The sequence below is a fragment of the Vitis riparia genome, chromosome 7 (assembly GCF_004353265.1).
Source record: "Vitis riparia cultivar Riparia Gloire de Montpellier isolate 1030 chromosome 7, EGFV_Vit.rip_1.0, whole genome shotgun sequence".
In the NCBI taxonomy this organism is placed as follows: domain Eukaryota; kingdom Viridiplantae; phylum Streptophyta; class Magnoliopsida; order Vitales; family Vitaceae; genus Vitis; species Vitis riparia.
Genome location: NC_048437.1, coordinates 26,129,122 through 26,150,015, shown reverse-complemented (window position 1 = coordinate 26,150,015; position 20,894 = coordinate 26,129,122). Strand labels below are relative to the sequence as shown.

Sequence of the window (20,894 nt, the reverse complement as noted above, 5' to 3'; positions counted from 1 at the left end):
GGTTCAAAACATTTATTACTTGCACAATGAATATTGACATGATTTGGATACCTCCCTTGTTCGTTGAGGACTTGTATGTTTGTTCCTATACAGATGCAGCGTCCCACAATTTTTACCATACTTGAATGCATAACAAATAAAATTTTCACTAACCAAACATTTTTAGGTAAAATTTAATATGAAGAATAATGTTAGATTATATTATAAGCAGAAAAAGTTATAAAAACATCATTTTTACCATTAATTAGTTGGGGTTGTTATGGTGCGGCCACAACCATTCTCACTACCACTAGGAAATAAAACCTCCCAAGTAAGGCAAAATTTCTCAAACCACAATTTTAATTAGATGAATATGAGTGCATTTGGAAGTGATTCTAAAAAACATTTCTAGTATTTTTGACACTTGAATAATAAAAATTTTCAAGTATTAAAAATATTAAAAACGTTTTCTAAAATCACTACCAAACGGGTCCTATATGAATGAACTTATCGGCCCATAATGTCTAGAAGAAAATCCATATTTAATATTTTATAATTTATCATAAAAACATTTATAAGAGAGTCCTAAAAAAAGATATATATGATTACTCGATAATAAACCAAAACATTTCAAAAATCACTATAAAAAAATATAAATATATAGGCTATAATTGGTACTCGGGAATAAGGAGTGAGAATGAACATTTTATTACTTTTTATTTATTTATTGATTTTCATGTTTAAATAACTTAAATCACAATGAGAATGAAATTAAGAATGAATTCAAAGGAAATGAAATTTTATTTATAATCGAGATTTCAATTCATTATTGGAGGGAGGTATTTTGATTCTCTAATGCAAGTTAATTTTAAAAACACTTTTCAAAAATTGAAAATCAAAAGCATTTTTTTTTGGATAAATTGCTTTTAAAAATAATTTTCATTTTGATTTTGTAAAAACCAAATTGTAAATTCCATTTATTTAATTTAAAATAAATTTAATTCAAGCTTTATTAAAAATAAAAATATTTTTTAATTACAAATAAATTTAAAAATAAATGTTTTTTAATAAAATATGAATATCATTTATTATAATAAAATCATGAATTATATTTCTATGAAATTATAAAAATATGAATATTAACATCTTATAAAATCCATAATTAATTTATTTTGTTAAAAATAAATAATAATAATTTAAAATTAGTAATTACTAATAATATTTTTAAAAATTAACAACAATCAAATAATTGTATTAATTTTTAAAAACAATTTTGTTTTTAAATTACAAGCACAAAGAATTTTTTATTATTTAGCCAAAAAAAACCGGCAAAGAAGTTGCCATAAGTATTTACTCTAAAGGACTTGCTAGAAGATGTTAATAATTTTCTTAATTTTACACGAAATTACATGCTATGTTATTGAATATTATTGAAAATGCAAATAAAAATTATTCTTCATTAAAATGTTTTTTTTAAAAAAAAAAAAAAAATCACCTGATTTGTCATTATGTGCCTTAGAATTGGTTTAGCATACTCCTAGTAGCGTTTGGATATTTTGGAATTTGGGGACGGGGCTCTTCTATTTTGGACTACACTTCGGCCTTCAAGGAAAAACCCCGACTAAATTGATTTGGGCTCCAGGCCCAGGCCCAGGCCATGGACCGGCATAGGCAGGAGCCTCTCAATAAATACAGTACAGAGAAGGGACTAATCAGCAAATCGGGAAAGTTCTCTCTCTCTCTCTTCTTCTCCTCTGTATAAAAAAGTGAGACGCGTGCCCTAGCGTCTATTGCTCTCTATTCTAGGGTTTACACATTCTCTCGATTCGATTCGGGTCAAGGGTTTTGTGTTTTAAATTTGTGCATTAGGGTTAGGGTTGGGATTAGGGTTGGGGCTGGGGTGGTTTCATGGGGACAGAGAGGAAGAGGAAGGTAAGCTTGTTCGATGTGGTGGACGAGACCTCAATCTCCGCCAAAATCTCCAAATCCAACGGCAGTGGTGCCATCAACAACAACAACAATAACAATCTCGTCAACAGATGGAATGGACGCCCCTACTCGCAGAGGTATTACGAGATTCTGGAGAAGAGGAGGACTCTTCCAGTTTGGCACCAAAAGGAGGAGTTTTTGCAGGTTCTCAAGGCCAACCAATCCCTAATCTTGGTTGGTGAAACTGGTAGTGGTAAAACAACTCAGGTCAGTTTTATAGGCTTTCGATGTCATAGATTTTTACCCTGTGTTTGGTTGGCTAGAATAAGGAAATTAGCCGAAGCGTTCTTTCGAACCGTTAGTTTGTGCATGTGGGATATTGGGGGATTTAGATTTATACTCTTTTGAGTGTTATTTGGAGATAGAAATTGAATGTTGTGATATAACGGTGGGTTTCAAGTATTTGATTTTGTAGTGTTAGGATTTATATGTGTGCAAGGCAGAGCGTGAGTGAGTTTTAAAGCCTACAAGTTGGAGAGTTTGATATTTTTGTAGTTTAAAAATTCATTCATGAGATAAAAAAAAATATATACATTGAAACAGTGAGTTTTTAGCCAACAAGGTGGGAAGTTTGATAAATTTTCTAGGTTGTTATAGATGGGATGAAAATTTTAGGGGTTTATGTTGTATGGTGAGAAACTCTTAAATGGGCGACTTTTTGAAATCCCCTCGCCCAAATTAGACTAGTGTCGCGTAATGCTATGCAATGGTGGATTTTGCTTGACATATGCCCAGCAGATTGGTGGCTGTCTGCTTGAGCAAAGCTATGGGATTTGTTTGATATCTAATGGATGAGGAAGCATTTTTTCCTCCCCTCATTTTTCCAGTTAATGGATGGTTTGATACACATTGAGAAAATTTTTTGGGTATATGTAATGGTTCGGTGCCATGATGGTAAGACCTTGAGAGGTGGTCCTCAATTGAATTCTCCATAACTGCCATTTTTATTTCTTTTAGTGCTGTTGGACAATGCCCCCCTTCATGTTTTCATCTGGCTTGTAATAACATGTTTATGTGCTTTTCCTTTCATCCACTATCTATATATACATACATATATATATATATATATATATATATATATATATATATATATATGTATGTATGTATGTATGTATGTGTGTACGTATGTACATATAGTTTTAGTCTATACCATTGTTTGAAGAATTGAGGTTTGTGAATTATGTTTTCCTATCTTTTTATGTATACTTCTACCTGCTTTTTTTGCATTGTTAGACATTTTTTTGAGGTAAATTATTTTTGCTACAGATTCCTCAGTTTGTTTTGGAAGCTGTTGATATAGAAACTCCAGACAAACGCAAGAAGATGATGATTGCCTGCACCCAGCCCCGTAGAGTTGCAGCAATGTCTGTGTCTCGTCGTGTTGCTGAAGAGATGGATGTAACGATTGGAGAAGAAGTTGGTTATAGCATTCGTTTTGAGGACTGCAGTAGTGCAAGAACAGTTTTGAAGTAAGTTCATTTTCCTAAACACAAAGTACTATCTTTTATTTTTATGAGTTGATGCATTCATGATGTGTATATTATGCTTTTTGGTGGATATGGATTGATGACTTAATTTGGTCTTTTGTGTGGCAGGTATTTAACAGATGGTATGCTTTTAAGAGAAGCCATGACTGACCCACTGTTGGAGCGGTATAAAGTAATAATTCTTGATGAGGCTCATGAAAGAACTTTGGCAACAGATGTTTTGTTTGGGCTTTTGAAGGAGGTTCTGAAAAATAGGCCTGACTTGAAAGTCGTTGTAATGAGTGCTACTCTTGAGGCTGAAAAGTTCCAGGGTTATTTCAATGGTGCTCCTCTTATGAAGGTTCCTGGCAGGCTTCACCCTGTAGAAATTTTCTACACCCAGGAGCCTGAGAGAGACTATTTGGAAGCTGCAATTCGGACAGTTGTGCAGATACACATGTGTGAAGGTGCTGGTGACATACTTGTTTTCCTTACTGGGGAAGAGGAGATTGAAGATGCTTGCAAAAAAATATCAAAAGAAATTGCAAATTTGGGGGATCAGGTGGGGCCTGTGAAAGCAGTGCCTCTGTACTCAACACTTCCTCCCGCCATGCAGCAGAAGATATTTGAACCCGCTCCACCACCACTGACGGAGGGTGGTCCTCCAGGAAGGAAAATTGTTGTCTCAACCAACATTGCAGAAACTTCATTGACCATAGATGGCATAGTATTTGTTATTGATCCGGGGTTTGCTAAACAAAAAGTTTACAACCCACGAGTGCGTGTTGAATCTTTGTTAGTATCTCCAATATCAAAGGCAAGTGCACACCAGAGATCTGGACGTGCTGGTAGAACTCAACCAGGGAAATGTTTCAGGCTTTATACAGAGAAGAGTTTTAACAATGATCTTCAGCCACAGACCTACCCAGAGATACTGCGATCAAACCTTGCAAATACGGTCCTCACCTTGAAAAAACTTGGGATTGATGATCTTGTCCATTTTGATTTTATGGACCCTCCTGCCCCTGAGACATTGATGCGAGCACTAGAGGTGTTAAATTACTTGGGAGCTTTGGATGATGATGGAAACTTGACCAAGTTGGGTGAAATAATGAGTGAATTTCCTTTAGATCCTCAGATGTCCAAGATGCTTGTTGTCAGCCCTGAATTCAACTGTTCCAACGAAATTCTGTCTATTTCAGCCATGCTCTCAGGTACGATTACTTGTTCTCTTGCTGTTGCCTTTGTGTCTGTCTTGAGTCCTGTCCTAATTTTAGATGAAAGTAATATATTGATGGGCTGCAAATGTGTCCATCATTCATGGATGCTTGCCCATCAATCCCACCATGTGCATGGACTGGTTTCTGTGCATATGACAACAGATCTTTAGCTGCATGCATGTGTACAGAAGTACATCTGCATGCAGTTCGGAGATGTGTTTGTGTCCAATTAGTGTGTCATCAGCAACTGTCTTGTCTGGGTTCCATGCCCCCGGTTGGCATGCACCATAGGATTTCTAAGTAAGTGCTGATGCAGATAGTTGCAGTTTCTCAGTATTCTCTCATGAAGCAAATGGTCTCGTCTCGCCTATGCATCTGCTGACCTACCGTGGGCCTCCTCTGTGATAACCAATTTCTTTCTTTAGTACCCAATTGCTTTGTCCGGCCTAGGGAGGCTCAAAAAGCTGCAGATGAAGCGAAAGCTCGGTTTGGGCACATCGATGGGGATCACCTTACACTCTTGAATGTGTACCATGCATACAAGCAAAACAGTAAGTTTTTTTTTTTTTTGGATTATTTCCTCTGTAAAAATCATTCATTTCATCTATTGTTCAGTTTACAGAACCTTGTTTTGTTATTTACTCTTGAATGGGTTGCAGATGAAGATCCATCTTGGTGTTACGAAAATTTTGTCAATCAGAGGGCATTGAAGGCTGCAGATAATGTGAGACAACAGCTAGTGCGCATCATGGCCAGATTCAACCTCAAATTATGCAGCACAGATTTCAACAGCCGGGACTACTACATCAACATAAGAAAGGCTATGCTAGCTGGATATTTTATGCAGGTTGCTCACCTGGAGCGCACTGGGCACTATTTGACAGTGAAAGACAACCAAGTATGTAGGATGATTTCTTTCTCTGGTTCATGTTTGGGTTACTTATTATTACTCTGAATGAGAAATGTACTTAAAAATCTCCTTTCTTTTGGGCATATTTATGTTGTAGGTGGTACACTTGCATCCTTCAAATTGCCTTGATCACAAGCCAGAGTGGGTGATTTACAATGAGTATGTTTTAACCAGCAGGAATTTTATTCGCACAGTTACAGATGTTCGTGGTGAATGGTTAGTCTGTCCTTCCATATACATGTTTTGGTGCTTTATTATTATTATTATTATTTTTTTGTGTTTTCCTTTCATCCCCTTTTTGGTTTGGATTTTGTTTCCCCTTTGTGTTGTTTTTTCCTTCTTAAGTTGTACATATATACAAAGAACTCTTAAAGGTTTACATTGAAAATGCAATGGTTTTTAAAAATTCATTAAGAAAATTAAGGTATGAAAAAACTTTTACTATCTCAAATTTAAAAAATTTTTAAGGTGATTTTTAAGGATATAAGGGACATGTAGTCTTTGTTTGGGAAGTGTTTTCAATTATAGTTTTGAAAAACAGTTTTTTAGATACAATATTTTGTAGAACAAAAGTTTGTTTGAGAAATTGAAATGTTTATAACCTATTTTTTATGTTTTTTAATTTTTTTTTACAAATGATTTTATTTATAATGTTTTTTTAATCATTTTATATATTTGTATAATTATTTTTTAAAACAACCCTTAGATAACAAGTGAAAACTTAGATAACAAGTGAAAATAATTGAAAGATAATATCTAAAAACATCATGTTCTATGCTTTTAAGAACAGAAAACTGTTTTGTCTAACATATTTTTCTTTTCTTTTTTTTTTTTTGTCCGGGAGAATAGAAAACTGTTTTTCAAAACAGTTGCCAAACAAGTTCTTATACATTTTTTATACGAGAGCTTCAACTTTTTATATGGAAGTGTTTTTTTTTTTAAAAAAAAAAAAGAAAAAAGAAAAGAAAATGGAAGTGTATGCAAACAGCACTTAATTTATTTTTGTGTTTTGGCATCTTCAACTGTAATTGAACATTTGGGTGCATGCTTCCAACTGTGTTTTAAGTTGAAAACACTCATTTTGACAAACAGAGCATGGGTTTTGTAGGCATGTCTATCTGAATCTCTAGTATTCCTAGTTGAAGAATGATCAATGTAACATCTGTTCTTGTAAATAGACAAGTACTTAGTTTTTTGGTAAGACACTGCTCAATTTGTTTACTTAGTTTGCTGGCTTGACTGAACTTAATTTTATTTTGGCTTTTTTCACCATCTATAATTTGGCATCTCAGCCCTAGAGAAATCATTCTCTAGATCATGTGCACAATTTATGTGTTTTGACCACTTTCTATTTATTTGATTGTTGAGTTTTTCTTGCATGTTTGGATATTTATGTTGGCTGACAGGATATAAAGGTACATGGATGAGCGTTAAAATATGAATTCAGTTCAAGAGGTGGAAATGTTAAAATGAGCCAATGATATGGGATTTGATTTAGTTTTGGCATCCTGGATTGCTGTCTGATTTGTTGTGTTTACCTATGTAACATTTCTTTTGCATTACAGGCTAGTTGATGTGGCGCCACATTACTATGATCTTGCAAACTTCCCTAATTGTGAGGCAAAGCGTGTCCTGGAGAAGCTTTACAAGAAGCGGGAGAAAGACAGGGAGGAGAGCCGGAACAGAAAATAACAGCTGTACTTTATTTTATCTCATTTTTTGGGGGTAGAAAAAGAAGTGCATGAAGAAAAATATTGAATATTTACACAGTGGAGCCCAAATTGTCGGGGAAAAATGTTGGAACAAGTTTGCGAAGTTAATGTACCATTTGTGGGAGTAGTTTTTTCTTTATTTCTATGGATTTGTGGAAGTAATTGTAGTATCTAAAGTTTGGTATTGTATTAATTGGCCAAAATTCTTATTTGGTTGTCACCTTAATATTTCTCGTCTAGGTATTTTAACATTTGTGAAGATAAAGAGTTACATATGAATGCATGAGAATTTCTACCTGCAAGTTCATTTGCATGTCTAATGTATAAAGAATCTGGGACTGGTGGTGATTAGAGTTAGACAACTTGTTTGGCGGCTTGAGTGCTCTGTTTTTGTTTTGATTATTTTACTGGCTTTTATATAAACTATAGATTGGCTAGGGGCCCCGGATATCAGAGTACGTTTTGTTTAGGAGTGTCAATTCAGACACTTAAAACTTGCTTTGTTGAGGTTTGGGGGCAAAATAGCCTTTCATGTAAGGAAATGTCAGTTTTAGTCCCTTTACAAAACTTATTTTCAAATTAATCCTTTTATTACCACAGGAGTCTTGTCATATATTTTTTTTTCTTTTTTGGAAATTTAAGTAGAGGGGTTTCATTTTTGAACTAAGCCTTTGTCAATTGAGGTTTCATTTTTTAACTAAAACCTCAATTGGTAAAGGAGGCTTTAGTTATATTTTATTTGTTTTAAAATTTAATTAAAAATATTAAATTATAAATTAGAATTGAAATTAAAAATATATATTTTAATAATAAAATTTTATATATTTAAACTTAAAGATGTAATATTACTTCAATAAAGATAATTTGATAAATAAATATTTTATTAATCAATTAATTAATAATCTTAAAATAATAAAATTATATGACATATAAATAAAATATAAAATTAAAAAATGAAACCTCGGAATAATCCAATTGAGTTCATGGATTTACCTAGGTCAATTTATGGATCAATAAAGGATTTTTTTCTTCGAAACCCATTAGCATTAGAAGGGGCAGTGTACGAGAAATCAAATCATACATAAATGATCGAATCCTCGGATGCCCTGAAAACGCTATGAGGTGTTCGGAAATGGTTGAAGTAGTTGAATAGGAGGAAAGACAAAAGCGATTTATTTGATATTATGGATGACTGGTTACGGAGGGACCGTTTCGTTTTTGTAGGTTGGTCCGGTCTATTGCTCTTTCCTTGTGCCTATTTCGCTTTGGGGGGTTGGTTCACAGGTACAACCTTTGTAACTTCATGGTATACCCATGGATTGGCTAGTTCCTATTTGGAAGGTTGCAATTTCTTAACCGCCGCAGTTTCTACCCCTGCTAATAGTTTAGCACATTCTTTATTGTTACTATGGGGTCCTGAAGCACAAGGAGATTTTACTCGTTGGTGTCAATTAGGTGGTCTGTGGACTTTTGTTGCTCTTCATGGTGCTTTCGGACTACTAGGTTTCATGTTACGTCATTCGAACTTGCTCTGAGACTTAGTTCAAAAATGAAGCCTCAGATGACAATTGAGGCTTCAACTTAAATTTAAAAATAAAATAAAATAATGATATGGCTCTTATGTGGCAATAAAAGGGTTAATTTGAAGATGAGTTTTGTAGGGAGCTAAAGCTAATATTTCTTTATATGAAATGACTATTTTGCCCTCAAAACTCTATTTAGTGTTTGTTTTGTACTAGATTCAATTCATTTTCTATTTAGTGTTTGTTTTGTACTAGATTCAATTCATTGTACCTTATTTTCTGTGTCGTCTTTATTATTATTATTATTATTATTGATTCTGTTATTTATATCTTGTTTTTGGAATACTTTCAACCTCTTTGAGTACGATGCATTAGTGTAAGGGCCGGCCGGAGAGTGTTCTCGACTCTATCATTCTATCATTATCGAGATTGAAAAGTCGATCATAAACCAAAGTTTAGCTAGACATGATCATTTAATGTCCGGAACTTGTCTCCACTTGCCTTGTCCAGCTAATGATTTGCATAGGCTTTGTAGTCAAATGTCGGATACGCTCATCCTACACCGTAAGATGATTCTATCCAACTACCTGCCGTCTGCTTTCTAGCCCCTTGCTCTTTCATCTTCTTCTTCAACTCAAGTACACTAGTCCACACACCCTTTTCACCATGAATCTTCAAAAGCGTGGAGTACATGACAGGATGATCTTGTTCCAGTCTCCGAATCCCATCAGCAGCAAAGGTACCCAGTTCCAAATTTGAGTGCAAGCCACAGGCTCCGAGCAATGCACCCCACACAACCACGTCAGGTTCCAATGGCATTCCCTTGATCAATTCCTCTGCTTTCTCTAGCTGCCCAGCTCTCCCGAAAAGGTCTACCATGCAAGCATAATGTTCCACGGCTGCTTGTATTCCAAACTCCGTCTCCATTGAGTAAAACTCCCTTTCCCCTTGTTCAACCAGTCCTCCATGAGCACATGCTGATAGAACATTAACAAATGTAACGTGATCAGGCCTAATCCCAAGCCTTTTCATCCTCTCAAACTCTTCCAATGCTCGTGTGCCCAGCCCATGCCTGGCGTACCCCCCTATTATAGAATTCCATGACACCAAATTCTTCTTGGGCATTGATTGAAAAATGCAAAATGCCGCCTTAATGTCCCCACATTTGGCATACATGTCAACAAGGGAGGTTGACAAGATTACATCATCTGGTATACCGGACTTCAAAATGTTCAAATGAACTTGCTTGCCTAATAGAAGAGAAGAGCACCCTGCACAAGCTTCTAACACACTCGACAACGTAAAGTGATTTCCCTGTGTCCCTGATCTCAACATCAAGAGAAACAGCCTCAAAGCATCCACAAACTTGCCATTCTGCACATACCCGCTAATCATAACCGTCCATGAAACAACATTCCGTTCAGTCATTCTATCAAAGACCGCTCTAGCGGCACTGGTCTTCTTATTGCCAATGTACCCATTAACCAAAGTAGTCCAAGAAACAACATTCCTCTCGGGCATTAAGCCGAAAACTCTCTGAGCCTCATCTGTGTCCCCCAGATCCATATACCCCAAAACTAGTGCGTTCCATGAAGCAACATTCTTTATTGAGATCTCATCAAATACCCTACCTAAAGCCACCCGATCCCCAACATGCGCGTAACCTCTCATCAACGCTGACCCAACAAACACACTCGAATTGAGCCCTAAAGAAACAACGGAGGCATGAATTTGTGGGGTCAAAACATTGAACACCGTATCCAAAATCGCGCTAATCATTATCGATAAGGTGAATTCATTGGGTTTTAGACCAACCCTTCTCATTTTCAGGAAACAAAGGTAAACCCCTTCTGGGTTTTTGATCTTTTTCAACCCTGATAATGCTGTGTTCCATGAAACTATGTCTCGGTCAGGCATTTCATCAAACAGGTTCTGGGCATTGTGCGGTTCATCGTTTTGAATGTATGCAGATATTATTGTGTTCCATATGACGGTATTTCGTGACGTGGAGTTTTGATCGAACAGTTTACGAGCATCTCTTAGATTACCTTTGCGAATATAGCCGTTAATGAGGCGATTCAAATTGGCGGTTGAAAGAGTATACATATGGCGTGAAATAAATGGGACGACCTTATCTAATGTGCCCATGGCGACTTGAATGGCTAACCGGCGCACTGGTGAGGTTCAATAGAACAGAAAATTAGATATTGGGCCGTGCACGGCCCACCTAATTTAGCCCCAAATGGAACCCTACCCCAAATTATGGTTGCGGAGAAGCCCAGGCCCAAAACTGTATGTGTTAGAGCACTGTGTGCCATTCCCTTACCAAGGATTATTAAATTAAAATCTGGGCTCTACGAGAAGCAATCAACCATGTGGTCTGCCAAAACTCACCCATGAAGATTTCGGTAACTGTTTTTTTTAAATAGTTTTATCTTTTTAAAACTATTTTTTAGAGGTTTGTAATTTATTTTTTTTTGAAAATAAAAAATAGGGTCTTTTATGTTAGTATTCAATTGAGATTATTCATTTTTTATTTTTAGGAAGTCAATATTCATAAAGTTTATATTCGGGTATATTACTTTTTTGAGTTTGACTAAAATTATGACTATAAATATATGCCTTTTACATAGGATCTCTAAAGAGAGTAAAAAGGTGGGATTAGAGTGAAGAGAGAGACAAATGGTCTACTGTGTTTGATTAGAGAGAAACGGAGAGTTTGAGTCTATGTTTTTTAAGTTTTATAATAATTTGATCTCTCTTTCTAGTAGACGTTAACAATTAACCTGAATCATGTAAATTTTTTGTCTTCTTTAATTTACTTTATTTTTATTTTATTGTATTTTGGTGTTGTGTTTTTCCTAATTAATGGCATGAAGAGTTTCCATTTTTTTCCATTTGATGGAAATAATAATTTCAATATTTGAAAAAGTATTATTAAAGATATTTAGATATTTTCGTATAATAAAAAATAGGAAGAATTAGAAACAAGAGCAGTAAATATTATTTATTTAAGTCTAATTTTAAAAATAAAATACAATATTTTGAATGAGTAATCACTAATAATTTATGGGAGAGGTTAGAAAAAAATTATATATCAAAATCCCTAACAAATACGTTATATTTAAATAAACAACTATTTGAGTTAAAGATGAATGAAGAAATGAATGTTAAGAATCATATAAATAAATTTAACAAGCGTATCACCCATTTATTGAGTGCAGATATTGAAGTTGATAAGAAAGATCGACCTATCATTTTATTAGCATCCCTATTAAAATCATATAAGAGAGTGGTAATTACATTTTTAATTGAAAAGATGACGTTGGTTATGAATGAGGTGCCGACTACTTTTTTGGAGACATAAAATATCAAACAACCAAGTAGTTTGTCTCATATTGGACAAACTCTTGTAATGAATTCAAAATCACATCATGGTAGGAGCAAATCACGGGGGAGATATTATGATGTTCTCAATCACACATTTGAAGGGATCTAGGGTGTAATTATTGCCACAAAAATGACAACTCTAAAGCCATTAAGATTGGTATCATGAATATGAAGAAGCTTGATGGTGTTGTGAGAATATTAAGTAATGTTAAGCATGTTCCTAAATTAAGAAGGAACTTAATTTCTTAGGAGGGTTTTGAACATCTTAGGCTATGATTTTTTTGCAAAAAACAACATTATGAATGTTAATAAAGATGCTTTGATAACAATAAATGAGGAAAATATAAAATGAAATAAATAAAAAATTATACATCTTGATCAGTAAGACAATTTTACGATGGCGGAGTCATGTGTTGAAGAGTTTTATGTTAATGCTAAAAAAGTTGTCAAAATAGATAAGTGTAGCAAGACGATGAAGACTTTGTTTTTGGCTAAGAGTACTCATTGGCACAAGAATGAGACTAATTGTAAAAAGAATGAAGTGGTGAAGAAACAAAGACGGTTTCTCAAGTGAAATTCCATAAAATTTTAAACTTGACACTTATTTATTTTCATTAATTATGCAAGAATAAGAGAATTTGCATCAAGGTGAAGATTACTAGTATTTGAATCAAATTATTTATTTTTTATTTTTAGAAGAGTCAATAATCATAGAGTTTTTGTTCAAGTAAATTACCTTTTTGAGTTTAACTAAAATTATAAAATCTATAGGTTTAAGGTTAGCCCATAAGGCTCCGCAAATATACGGTTTTACATATGAATTTTAAAGAAAGAGCAAATAAGTAAGATGAGTGAAGAGAAATAGACCAAAAGTGAGAGAAAAGTGAAAAAGAGATATACTAAAAGTGTATTATGTATAGGGTAAAAAGAGGTTTAGAGAGTTTGAGTATATATTTGTAAAATTTATTAATAAATTAAGTGATTAAGTTGAATAAGATAAATCTTGTCTTTTTTGATTTACTTTATTTTTCATGTTGTCTTAACGAGCAATTTGAGATCTTCTATTTTTCCAATATTATCAGGAAAAAAAAAATTTAATTGTTTTTTCTTATTTTTCGATAGTTATTTCCCAAATCACTCGTATTGTTCCATCCATTTACAAGTACCCTCATGTAAATGGAGTGACTTGCTCTATGTATTGTGTACGCTTTCCTTTTTTTTTTTTTTAAAACAAAAATCATTATATAAATATGTAAAATAAGAAAATATTTGAAACCATGGAAATCAGATTAAGAATATTATAAGTAACTAAAAAAAATATTAAAAATTATTCTTTTTTGAAACACTTGAAGTGTTCAAAAATAAAAATAAAGTGCAACCCTTCTTACAATGGGAAAGAGCTTTTAAATTACGAATGAAATTGGAATGCTTAAGATTATGATTATGATGTATGGTGATGACATTGTCTAGGAAATGAAGTATCAGTGTATCAACACACACAAGGCCTTGATTTTATTAAGCAAGTGTCAGGGACTAGTTTATTGGTTGGAGGTGAAACTACATATCATACTCTTTAGTTCATGGACAAACCCAACCATATTACAGCACTCCAGACATTACCCTTTGTGTCTCCCTTCACCCAAAATTTGCATATAGTTCATCAATTTTGGCCTGCACAATAGTATTAATCACTCTTGTTAGGTCCCTATTATTAGGATTATTTTCAGAAAATCAAGAAGAAAAATTAGGGGACAAACCCTATATATATATACCTGGTAATGTTTAAGCATTTTATCTCTTCTCTTCTTCAAGGTTGGAGTCACCAAATCTTGTTCTGCTTCAAATAGCCTGGCTTCCAAAATTACTCCTTTGATGTGTTCAAAGCCTCTCAGCTGGTTTGAAGGATAGCAGAAATTGTTAAAAAGAACATTCAAAGAACAAAAAAGAAAAAAAAAAAAACCACAAAAAGAGCAGAAAGAAATAGTAATCCCTCATGAGGAAGTTGTGTCTCATGGGATTTTAATAAGCCCTCACGGTTTTGAAATACATCTACATAGTTAAGTAAGCTCAATACATATACAGTGTTGGAAACTTTTTCCGGTATCCTTCGTAGGATATCATAATATATATATCATTTCTTCATGTTGAACTGATACTTTGAATCCAACAATCAAAATCCAGTTTTTCTGCACCCAATATCCAAGACTAGAAGGCTTGAGTTATGGACAGAAAATGAAAAAAAAAAAAATGCACATTTGTATCAATTCACAAACTCACAAATTCAGTAGAGGTTACCTTGCTTAACTCTGCTGCAGCCTTAAGCTCAGAGAGGACATAACTATGTAGCAGATTAAGTGAACATAGTTCAGATAAGGAACCCTTATGGCCATTTAAATCTGCCCACTTTTTAGTGTTCTCTTCATGTGGTACAACCACTGCAACCAGCATTGACTTAAAGCTGTTTCCATAGACCCAAATCTTGAAGAAAAAAATATCAAATTTTCAATAAATTAGTAATCAGAACAAATGATATTTTTGACACAATCAACTTAAACTGGAAAAAAGGCTCACATCTTCAACAATGTCTGCTGTCCCATAGACCTTTTCCAGATATTCAACTGCGACGTATTCTCCTTGGGAGAGTTTTACAAGATTCTTCTTCCTATCAATGATCTTGAGAACCCCATTTGGAAGTATCTCCCCAATATCTCCTGACAATACCGAATAATAGAAATATTAGAACGCAAATCTTTCATAAACAATTTTGTCTATTGTGAAGTGGCTCTGCTCAACCTGTATGAAACCACCCGTCTCTGATGGATTCTAGTGTGAGTTCTGGATTCTTGTGGTACCCAGCAAAAACAGTTTTCCCCCTCACACATATCTCACCCCTTGGAGGATCCCCAAATGGATCGTAGCCCATCTCTGGAACCTCCTCCAGGCGCAACTCACTGTATACAGATACTGCACCAACAGTTCCAACCATGCACATTTCATCCGGAAAGCCAACGGAAGTCAATCCACAAGTTTCTGTCAACCCTGAATGAACCACAATGGGAATGGTTGAATGTGTGTATAAGCTGTATGAAAATTTTGAAATGACATCGGTTTGGGTCTAGAGAAGAAGTCCATCAGTATGATTTACTAGAGTTGATCTCAATTTTCAAAGTAAATCTATTTCAGGATATGTTGGCATTTCATCAAGAATAACATCGGCTTATAGCATTATTTTCCCTCCTGTTAGTAATCTACCATCTTGCCTTTGCTACAGTAGGCCTTAGAGAAAGTTAAGCAAACTAGTTAGTTGTTATTTCTCCTTGTGCCAAAGACAACGTTCTTCCTTACCATAGCCTTGTGTTAAAAAGGCACAGGAAGTGACTCTCAAGAATTCTTCCACCTCAGTGCTCAAGGGAGCACCCCCAGATATTATTAATCGAACCCGACCACCTAGCCTCGCTTTGACCTAAACAAAAACAAAAGACATTTCACAACCAAATAACTCATCTAGAAACTTCATTTTCCTGGAAAACAGGAAGGAGATTGATATGAGGAGAATTGTTCCATTTAATCAAAGTAGTTACAAACCCACAAGTGTTCAAAACAAGGATCCTCGTAACAATGGATGCAAAAAAGAGGTGTGCTGATTGAATAAGTTTGATATCCACCCATGAATTACATAGAACCTTGGTGCATGAGCTACAACTTGCAGCTAGAATTTCAGGTTTGAAACACCAGGATTATAATAAAGGAGAATAGAAACAACCTTTCTGAAAGCTAGCAGATCAGCCAATGGTGATGCCTCTCTATGTTTATACCCTGAATTCATCCATGAAAGTTTGCTGTATAACAATGTAAAATAGCAGTATCATAACTATAATGTATGGGAAATGAATAAAATAACCAGTTATTGCAGATAGAGAAACATCGAGAAATGAAATAATGAACCAACTTACTATTTGTAGAGAATGCCGAAAACTCTCCTCCTTATTGGATTGAGTTCTTGTACTGCCTTTTTGATACCTGAAATAAGGATGTGCTTAACTGGATAAGTGAGTTCAGTCAAATTGGTAAAAAACGATATAGCTCTTGCTAACAGTTCACCAACAAATTTTCCCTGCCTTCATGCACTCTTTCGAAAACCCGAGGTACACCAGCAAAAAGGGTTGGCTTCAACTCCATTAAATCTTCCCTCAGTGCATTCATATCCTTCAAATAAGAATTAACATCATTTTAGAAAAGAAATGATTATTGTAGAAAAGCTTTTGGAATCAAACCTATATAGCACTTTCATATGATTTCCAGAAATAAAGAAATATTAAAGAATATAAGTTCCTTCGTTTGATTGTCAGGATGAAGTTCTTATCAAAAGAAAAAGAAAATATTGGAAGGATTTTAACAAAAATATCTTTAAACAATTAAGGGAGGGCAGGAAAATCTCTAATTTTGAACCCCAGAACTGACAACTTCTGCTGCATCACTAGCATCACTGCTGCAACCACCATCCTAACCATAATGACCACCAACTGATAGACACCATCTTATCATCAGAACAACCAGACTGCCATTGGAAACTAAACATCTCTAAACATTGTTGTCACTACTCTTCTGGTCATCACATGGCCTGTATTTTCATCCCATCACCAGTTTACCACCAAACCAGCTGCCACCACTGCTTCTCCATTATATTTTTCATTTTCCTTTTCCAAACAAGAGAGCATGAACACTAAGTTTCCTTCCCCCCCTAATTTCCACAGATCATAGGGAGATCTTAAGTTGAAATGACAAAACAGAGAGTTCTAGCAGCATACCCCATGATAGTACCCAACAGAAGCACCCTTATGGAAGAAATATTCCTCAATTATGCGGTCCAGGATATGAGCCAGGGGCAGGAAAGATAGATACACATCATCTACTGTCATCTATCCAAATCACAAATCCAAATGTCAGAATAAGGAGAATAAAAACAAAAGCATCTGTGAATAAATCCATGGTAATAATCATATGAATATATTTCTAAATAATTGTGCCAGGGGCATACAAGCAGCCACCATGGGATGTGCTTCCCATGCAGAGACTTAAGTTCAAGGTTGACCTGAACAATCTTGATCGTGCAACACATCATATGTTCTTGGTTGACAATAGAGAGACAAAAGAAATACAGAGATTTAACATTAAGAAATTTCTTAAATCCTAATAAGGTTCATCCAACAAAAGTTGAATGGTCCAGTAAACGGCTTCACGATTAATAGATGATACGCATTATCCTCTCAAGAAAATAGAAGTGGAGATTGAAGAAAGAAACATCAAGAGACCACATCCTCATTGAATAGCACGACAGGGTAAGAAGTACACCACACAAAAGCATTCAGAGGTTCAATCATTGTTTTACCTTGTCTTCAAACTGTTCCATAAAAATATCAACCCCTCTTACAATTGTTGTAACATTTTCATGTGTCAGAACAACGCCTTTAGGATCTCCACTGGTTCCACTTGTGTACATTATCGTACATATGTCCAAAGGCTGAGGTGGAAAGACCTCGGATGGATTTTCTTTTCCCTGATGAACAAGAGACTTTGGAAATCAACTACAAAAGAAAAGTATGTGAAGAGAACTGAACTAGTATGCTACAAAGTGAGGACGAAAATTTATTCTAGAAGATGACAACTACCCCTAGCTTTGGTGGGGGTTCCATCCAAGCCAAAGAGCTATGTGTATTGTATTCTACCCCATTTGAAGTTGAATTTATGAAGGGCTAAATATGTATATTACCATCAATTTACTAAGGAAGTGAGTCCCACACGATGGGAAAACAAAACATTGAGAAACTAACCATATGGAGGAACTCATCCCATGAATATGGTTTGATTCCAATGTCGGCTGCCTTGTCCTTCTGTTCCTCTGTCGGTGAAGTAAAGCAAACCATCACTGCAACAATGAAGAAAATCACTAGAATGTCTTCCAGCAGCAGCAGATAACAAAAGGTGATTTAGTTATTCTCACATTTCAGCCTTTTAGCGGATCTACAATCAGGGTTTAGAAGCTGCAAACATGAGTATACGTGCCAATCAGAAAAAAATTTGCTTTCAAGATTAAGTTAAAGCAAAATATAATTTTTTTTCCTCACTTCTTTCACTTTCTTATCTTGGACGAAAACAAAATCAACCTCTGCATGATCTATTATATAATCCACAGCCCCTGGCCCTGCCTCCAAGTAAACCCATAACAAGTTCAAATGTATAGCTCAAAATATAGGGAACAGATATATTCAACATTGAAGCAGACTAATGCCTAACAGATACCGATACACTCAAGGACTAGGGACTGCTCCTGGTGCTAAAATTATACAAGAGGAGAACAGAAGATTACCAAGGGTGTCATAGAGAGGAACGCAAATCAAACTGTAAGCACTGCAAGCCTAGAGAAATTCCAAACTATGAATCCATTAAACCCATCATCAATGAACTTCAGCAATGAAAAACTCAAGATTGAATAAAATGTTCAAACAGACCTCCATTGCCACAATCCATTGGGGGCAGTTTGATCCATAAATCCCCACGCGGGAGCCCTGTGACAGGCAATCATTAAAGTTGTTAAGAAAAGTTTCAAAAAATAAAAGAAAAGGATTGCTTCAACACCCTGATTCCTGTACTTAGAATCACAAGCCAATATGCTTACAGGTTGAGCACCCGACGCCTGTAATGCAGAACCAATATGGAGAATTTCCTCATAGACTTCCCTGTATGTTTTCCACTTATATGGCCCTAACTAAAAAGACCAAATAAAAGTTAGGCAACTTTACACCAATATTTTACAACTACCTTGCTTTCAGTTAATACAAACCTTCCCACCAACGAATTCTCGCCATCCAAGCATCCTATTCCCGGGATACTTCTCACTCGATATCCTGCAGTGAAATATCTCTTTGTTGTTAATTGAATGGACTGCAGGAGACATTTTATTCCAGTCACTATTATGAACAAAATATGACAGTATGGTTGTGTTTGATGCACGGGAATAAGAATGGAAATTGGATGAATCATAATCCCATGTAGAAAAGAGAAATCAAAATCCTTTTCAGAGTGGGATTTGGTTTCCACGACAATGAATTTCTTATTTCTATTTCTAGTCTAAAAAATAATCCAAACACTTCAATGAACGAGAAGAATGAAATTGATTTCTCGTTCCTATTCTCTTTCCAACATTCCAAACATAAACTACATGTCTTCAATTTACCTGAGATTATCCCAAGCTGTATTTAAATTGGAATCCATTGGTGGAAACCCACTTTTGGCGAGAAAATTCCGATACACAGGACCAACAGACGGCTTCCCATCTCGCCCTTCCCTTCCATTTTCAACTTGAACTGCAAAAGTCTTCATTCTCCACCGTCGAGAAACCTGAACAAAAGAAGAATCAGCAGGAAAAAGACTAATATGGAAAAGATTCAAAGGAAAGTCTTAGAATTCCAGCATAGTGGGTGGAAAAAAAAAGTCATCAATGATGACCACTACAAAAGAGTGAGAAAAAAATAGGTGTACAAGTATAACCCAGAGAAAATCAGAACTCAATAAAACTCAACTTGACTTTTTTGGTTAATGTATGATGAACCAATGAAATTTGAGCAAGCCCCTCAAAATTCAGGCTTGGGAGAACATTTTCTCAGCAACCAAACACCTCATTGAGAAAAAGGACAACAACGATTCATGGAAATACAACCAAAAACCATCAAAACAGTCACACAAAATGGTGGGCCCACCTAAAACATTAAAACCCATACGTCCTCTGCAAACAACACACCCATGTGACCCTCCAGCGTCTACAAACAATAAAAAAACACCCACCATAAACCCTTTAAAAACCCTTCACTGCATGAACACTTAGCCAAAAAACCAACCACATGCACGAAAAAGAGTTGAAGATAGAAGCCAATTCTGACAAACCCACTAAAACCCATTACTTAAAATTTAAAAAGAAAATAAAAGAAAAAAAATGGAACCACCAAAAATCAGATAACTTACAGTGGAGGATAGTGAAACTCAAAGCCGGAAATGATGAAACACAGGAAGGTGGCTTGAATTTATAGAAGAAAGAAGGCTGCAGCTAACGTTAAATGTGTTAGTTGGTACAGTTGAAAGTAGTGTTGAAGCGTTCTGTCACTTCCATAAATGCTTTGTATTTTATACTTTGAACTTTCTACTTCCTCGAAAACAAAACGTTTCTTTTCCATCCAGCCAAGCAACATCCCTGCAAAACGTTTCTCTGGATCATAACAATAAAAATCACTTTTCCCCTCTACACCCATATGCTTTGTGCTATCATAAATGATCATGACAGCTTAAGAACTTAATTTCACATCATTTTCCATCTTCAACTGGTTCAGTAGAATACTTTCATGGAGAAAAGAACTTTCTGTTAAATAAATTTAAGATTCTTCAGTTATATTATTAAAAAATCATGCAACATGTTAGTAAATTAATCTTTATTTTCTTTGTCATTTGACTAGTCTACAAAACTGGTCAATGGAGTATGGCTACGTATTCAATACACACACTAATGATGAGGTGAAAGCTCACCTCAATGAACTCTAACCCACGTGTAAATCCCAAAAAAAAGTGTATGATTATTGGTTGATCTTTGTAGTAGGGGAAAAGACAAAGGAAGAAAATAATGTAGTTGAACTTATTTCAAATACGTGACGTGTTAG

The 20,894-nt window shown here is 35.0% G+C and overlaps 3 protein-coding genes across 7 annotated transcripts; 1 reads left to right on the top strand and 2 right to left on the bottom strand.

Annotated features, from left to right (window-relative positions):
• Positions 1-1,734: 1,734 nt before the first annotated feature.
• On the top strand, positions 1,735-7,578 carry LOC117918448 (probable pre-mRNA-splicing factor ATP-dependent RNA helicase DEAH2). Of its 4 annotated transcripts, XM_034835121.1 has the most exons (7): positions 1,741-2,175; positions 3,235-3,437; positions 3,564-4,648; positions 5,080-5,205; positions 5,314-5,552; positions 5,662-5,780; positions 7,130-7,578. In XM_034835121.1, the coding sequence occupies exons 1-7, from the start codon at positions 1,888-1,890 to the stop codon at positions 7,254-7,256; spliced, it is 2,187 nt and encodes a 728-aa protein (XP_034691012.1). In that variant the 5' UTR covers positions 1,741-1,887; the 3' UTR covers positions 7,257-7,578. The 4 variants fall into 4 exon arrangements, with proteins under 4 accessions (XP_034691014.1, XP_034691013.1, XP_034691015.1 ...); XM_034835123.1 differs by lacking the exons at positions 5,080-5,205; positions 5,314-5,552; positions 5,662-5,780; positions 7,130-7,578 and adding an exon at positions 4,989-5,078 and having other exon boundaries at positions 1,735-2,175; XM_034835122.1 differs by lacking the exons at positions 5,080-5,205; positions 5,314-5,552; positions 5,662-5,780; positions 7,130-7,578 and adding an exon at positions 4,971-5,078 and having other exon boundaries at positions 1,735-2,175.
• A 1,616-nt stretch (positions 7,579-9,194) lies between these two features.
• Positions 9,195-10,931, bottom strand: LOC117918960 (pentatricopeptide repeat-containing protein At4g02750-like). The gene has a single exon (XM_034835958.1). The coding sequence runs from the start codon at positions 10,903-10,905 to the stop codon at positions 9,352-9,354; it is 1,554 nt and encodes a 517-aa protein (XP_034691849.1). The 5' UTR covers positions 10,906-10,931; the 3' UTR covers positions 9,195-9,351.
• Positions 10,932-13,597: 2,666 nt separating this feature from the next.
• Positions 13,598-20,257, bottom strand: LOC117918948 (long chain acyl-CoA synthetase 1). Of its 2 annotated transcripts, none has more exons than XM_034835945.1 (20): positions 20,209-20,257; positions 19,424-19,587; positions 19,031-19,094; positions 18,866-18,955; positions 18,699-18,755; positions 18,557-18,605; positions 18,315-18,391; positions 18,191-18,230; positions 18,021-18,115; positions 17,579-17,746; positions 16,998-17,108; positions 16,308-16,395; positions 16,143-16,209; positions 15,953-16,028; positions 15,535-15,652; positions 14,983-15,228; positions 14,761-14,900; positions 14,485-14,667; positions 13,962-14,081; positions 13,598-13,860 (listed from the first exon to the last, which is right to left on the bottom strand). In XM_034835945.1, exons 2-20 carry the CDS (start codon positions 19,567-19,569, stop codon positions 13,825-13,827), a joined length of 1,971 nt encoding a protein of 656 aa, XP_034691836.1. In that variant the 5' UTR covers positions 19,570-19,587; positions 20,209-20,257; the 3' UTR covers positions 13,598-13,824. The 2 variants fall into 2 exon arrangements, with proteins under 2 accessions (XP_034691836.1, XP_034691835.1); XM_034835944.1 differs by lacking the exon at positions 20,209-20,257 and adding an exon at positions 19,770-19,875.
• Positions 20,258-20,894: the final 637 nt, after the last annotated feature.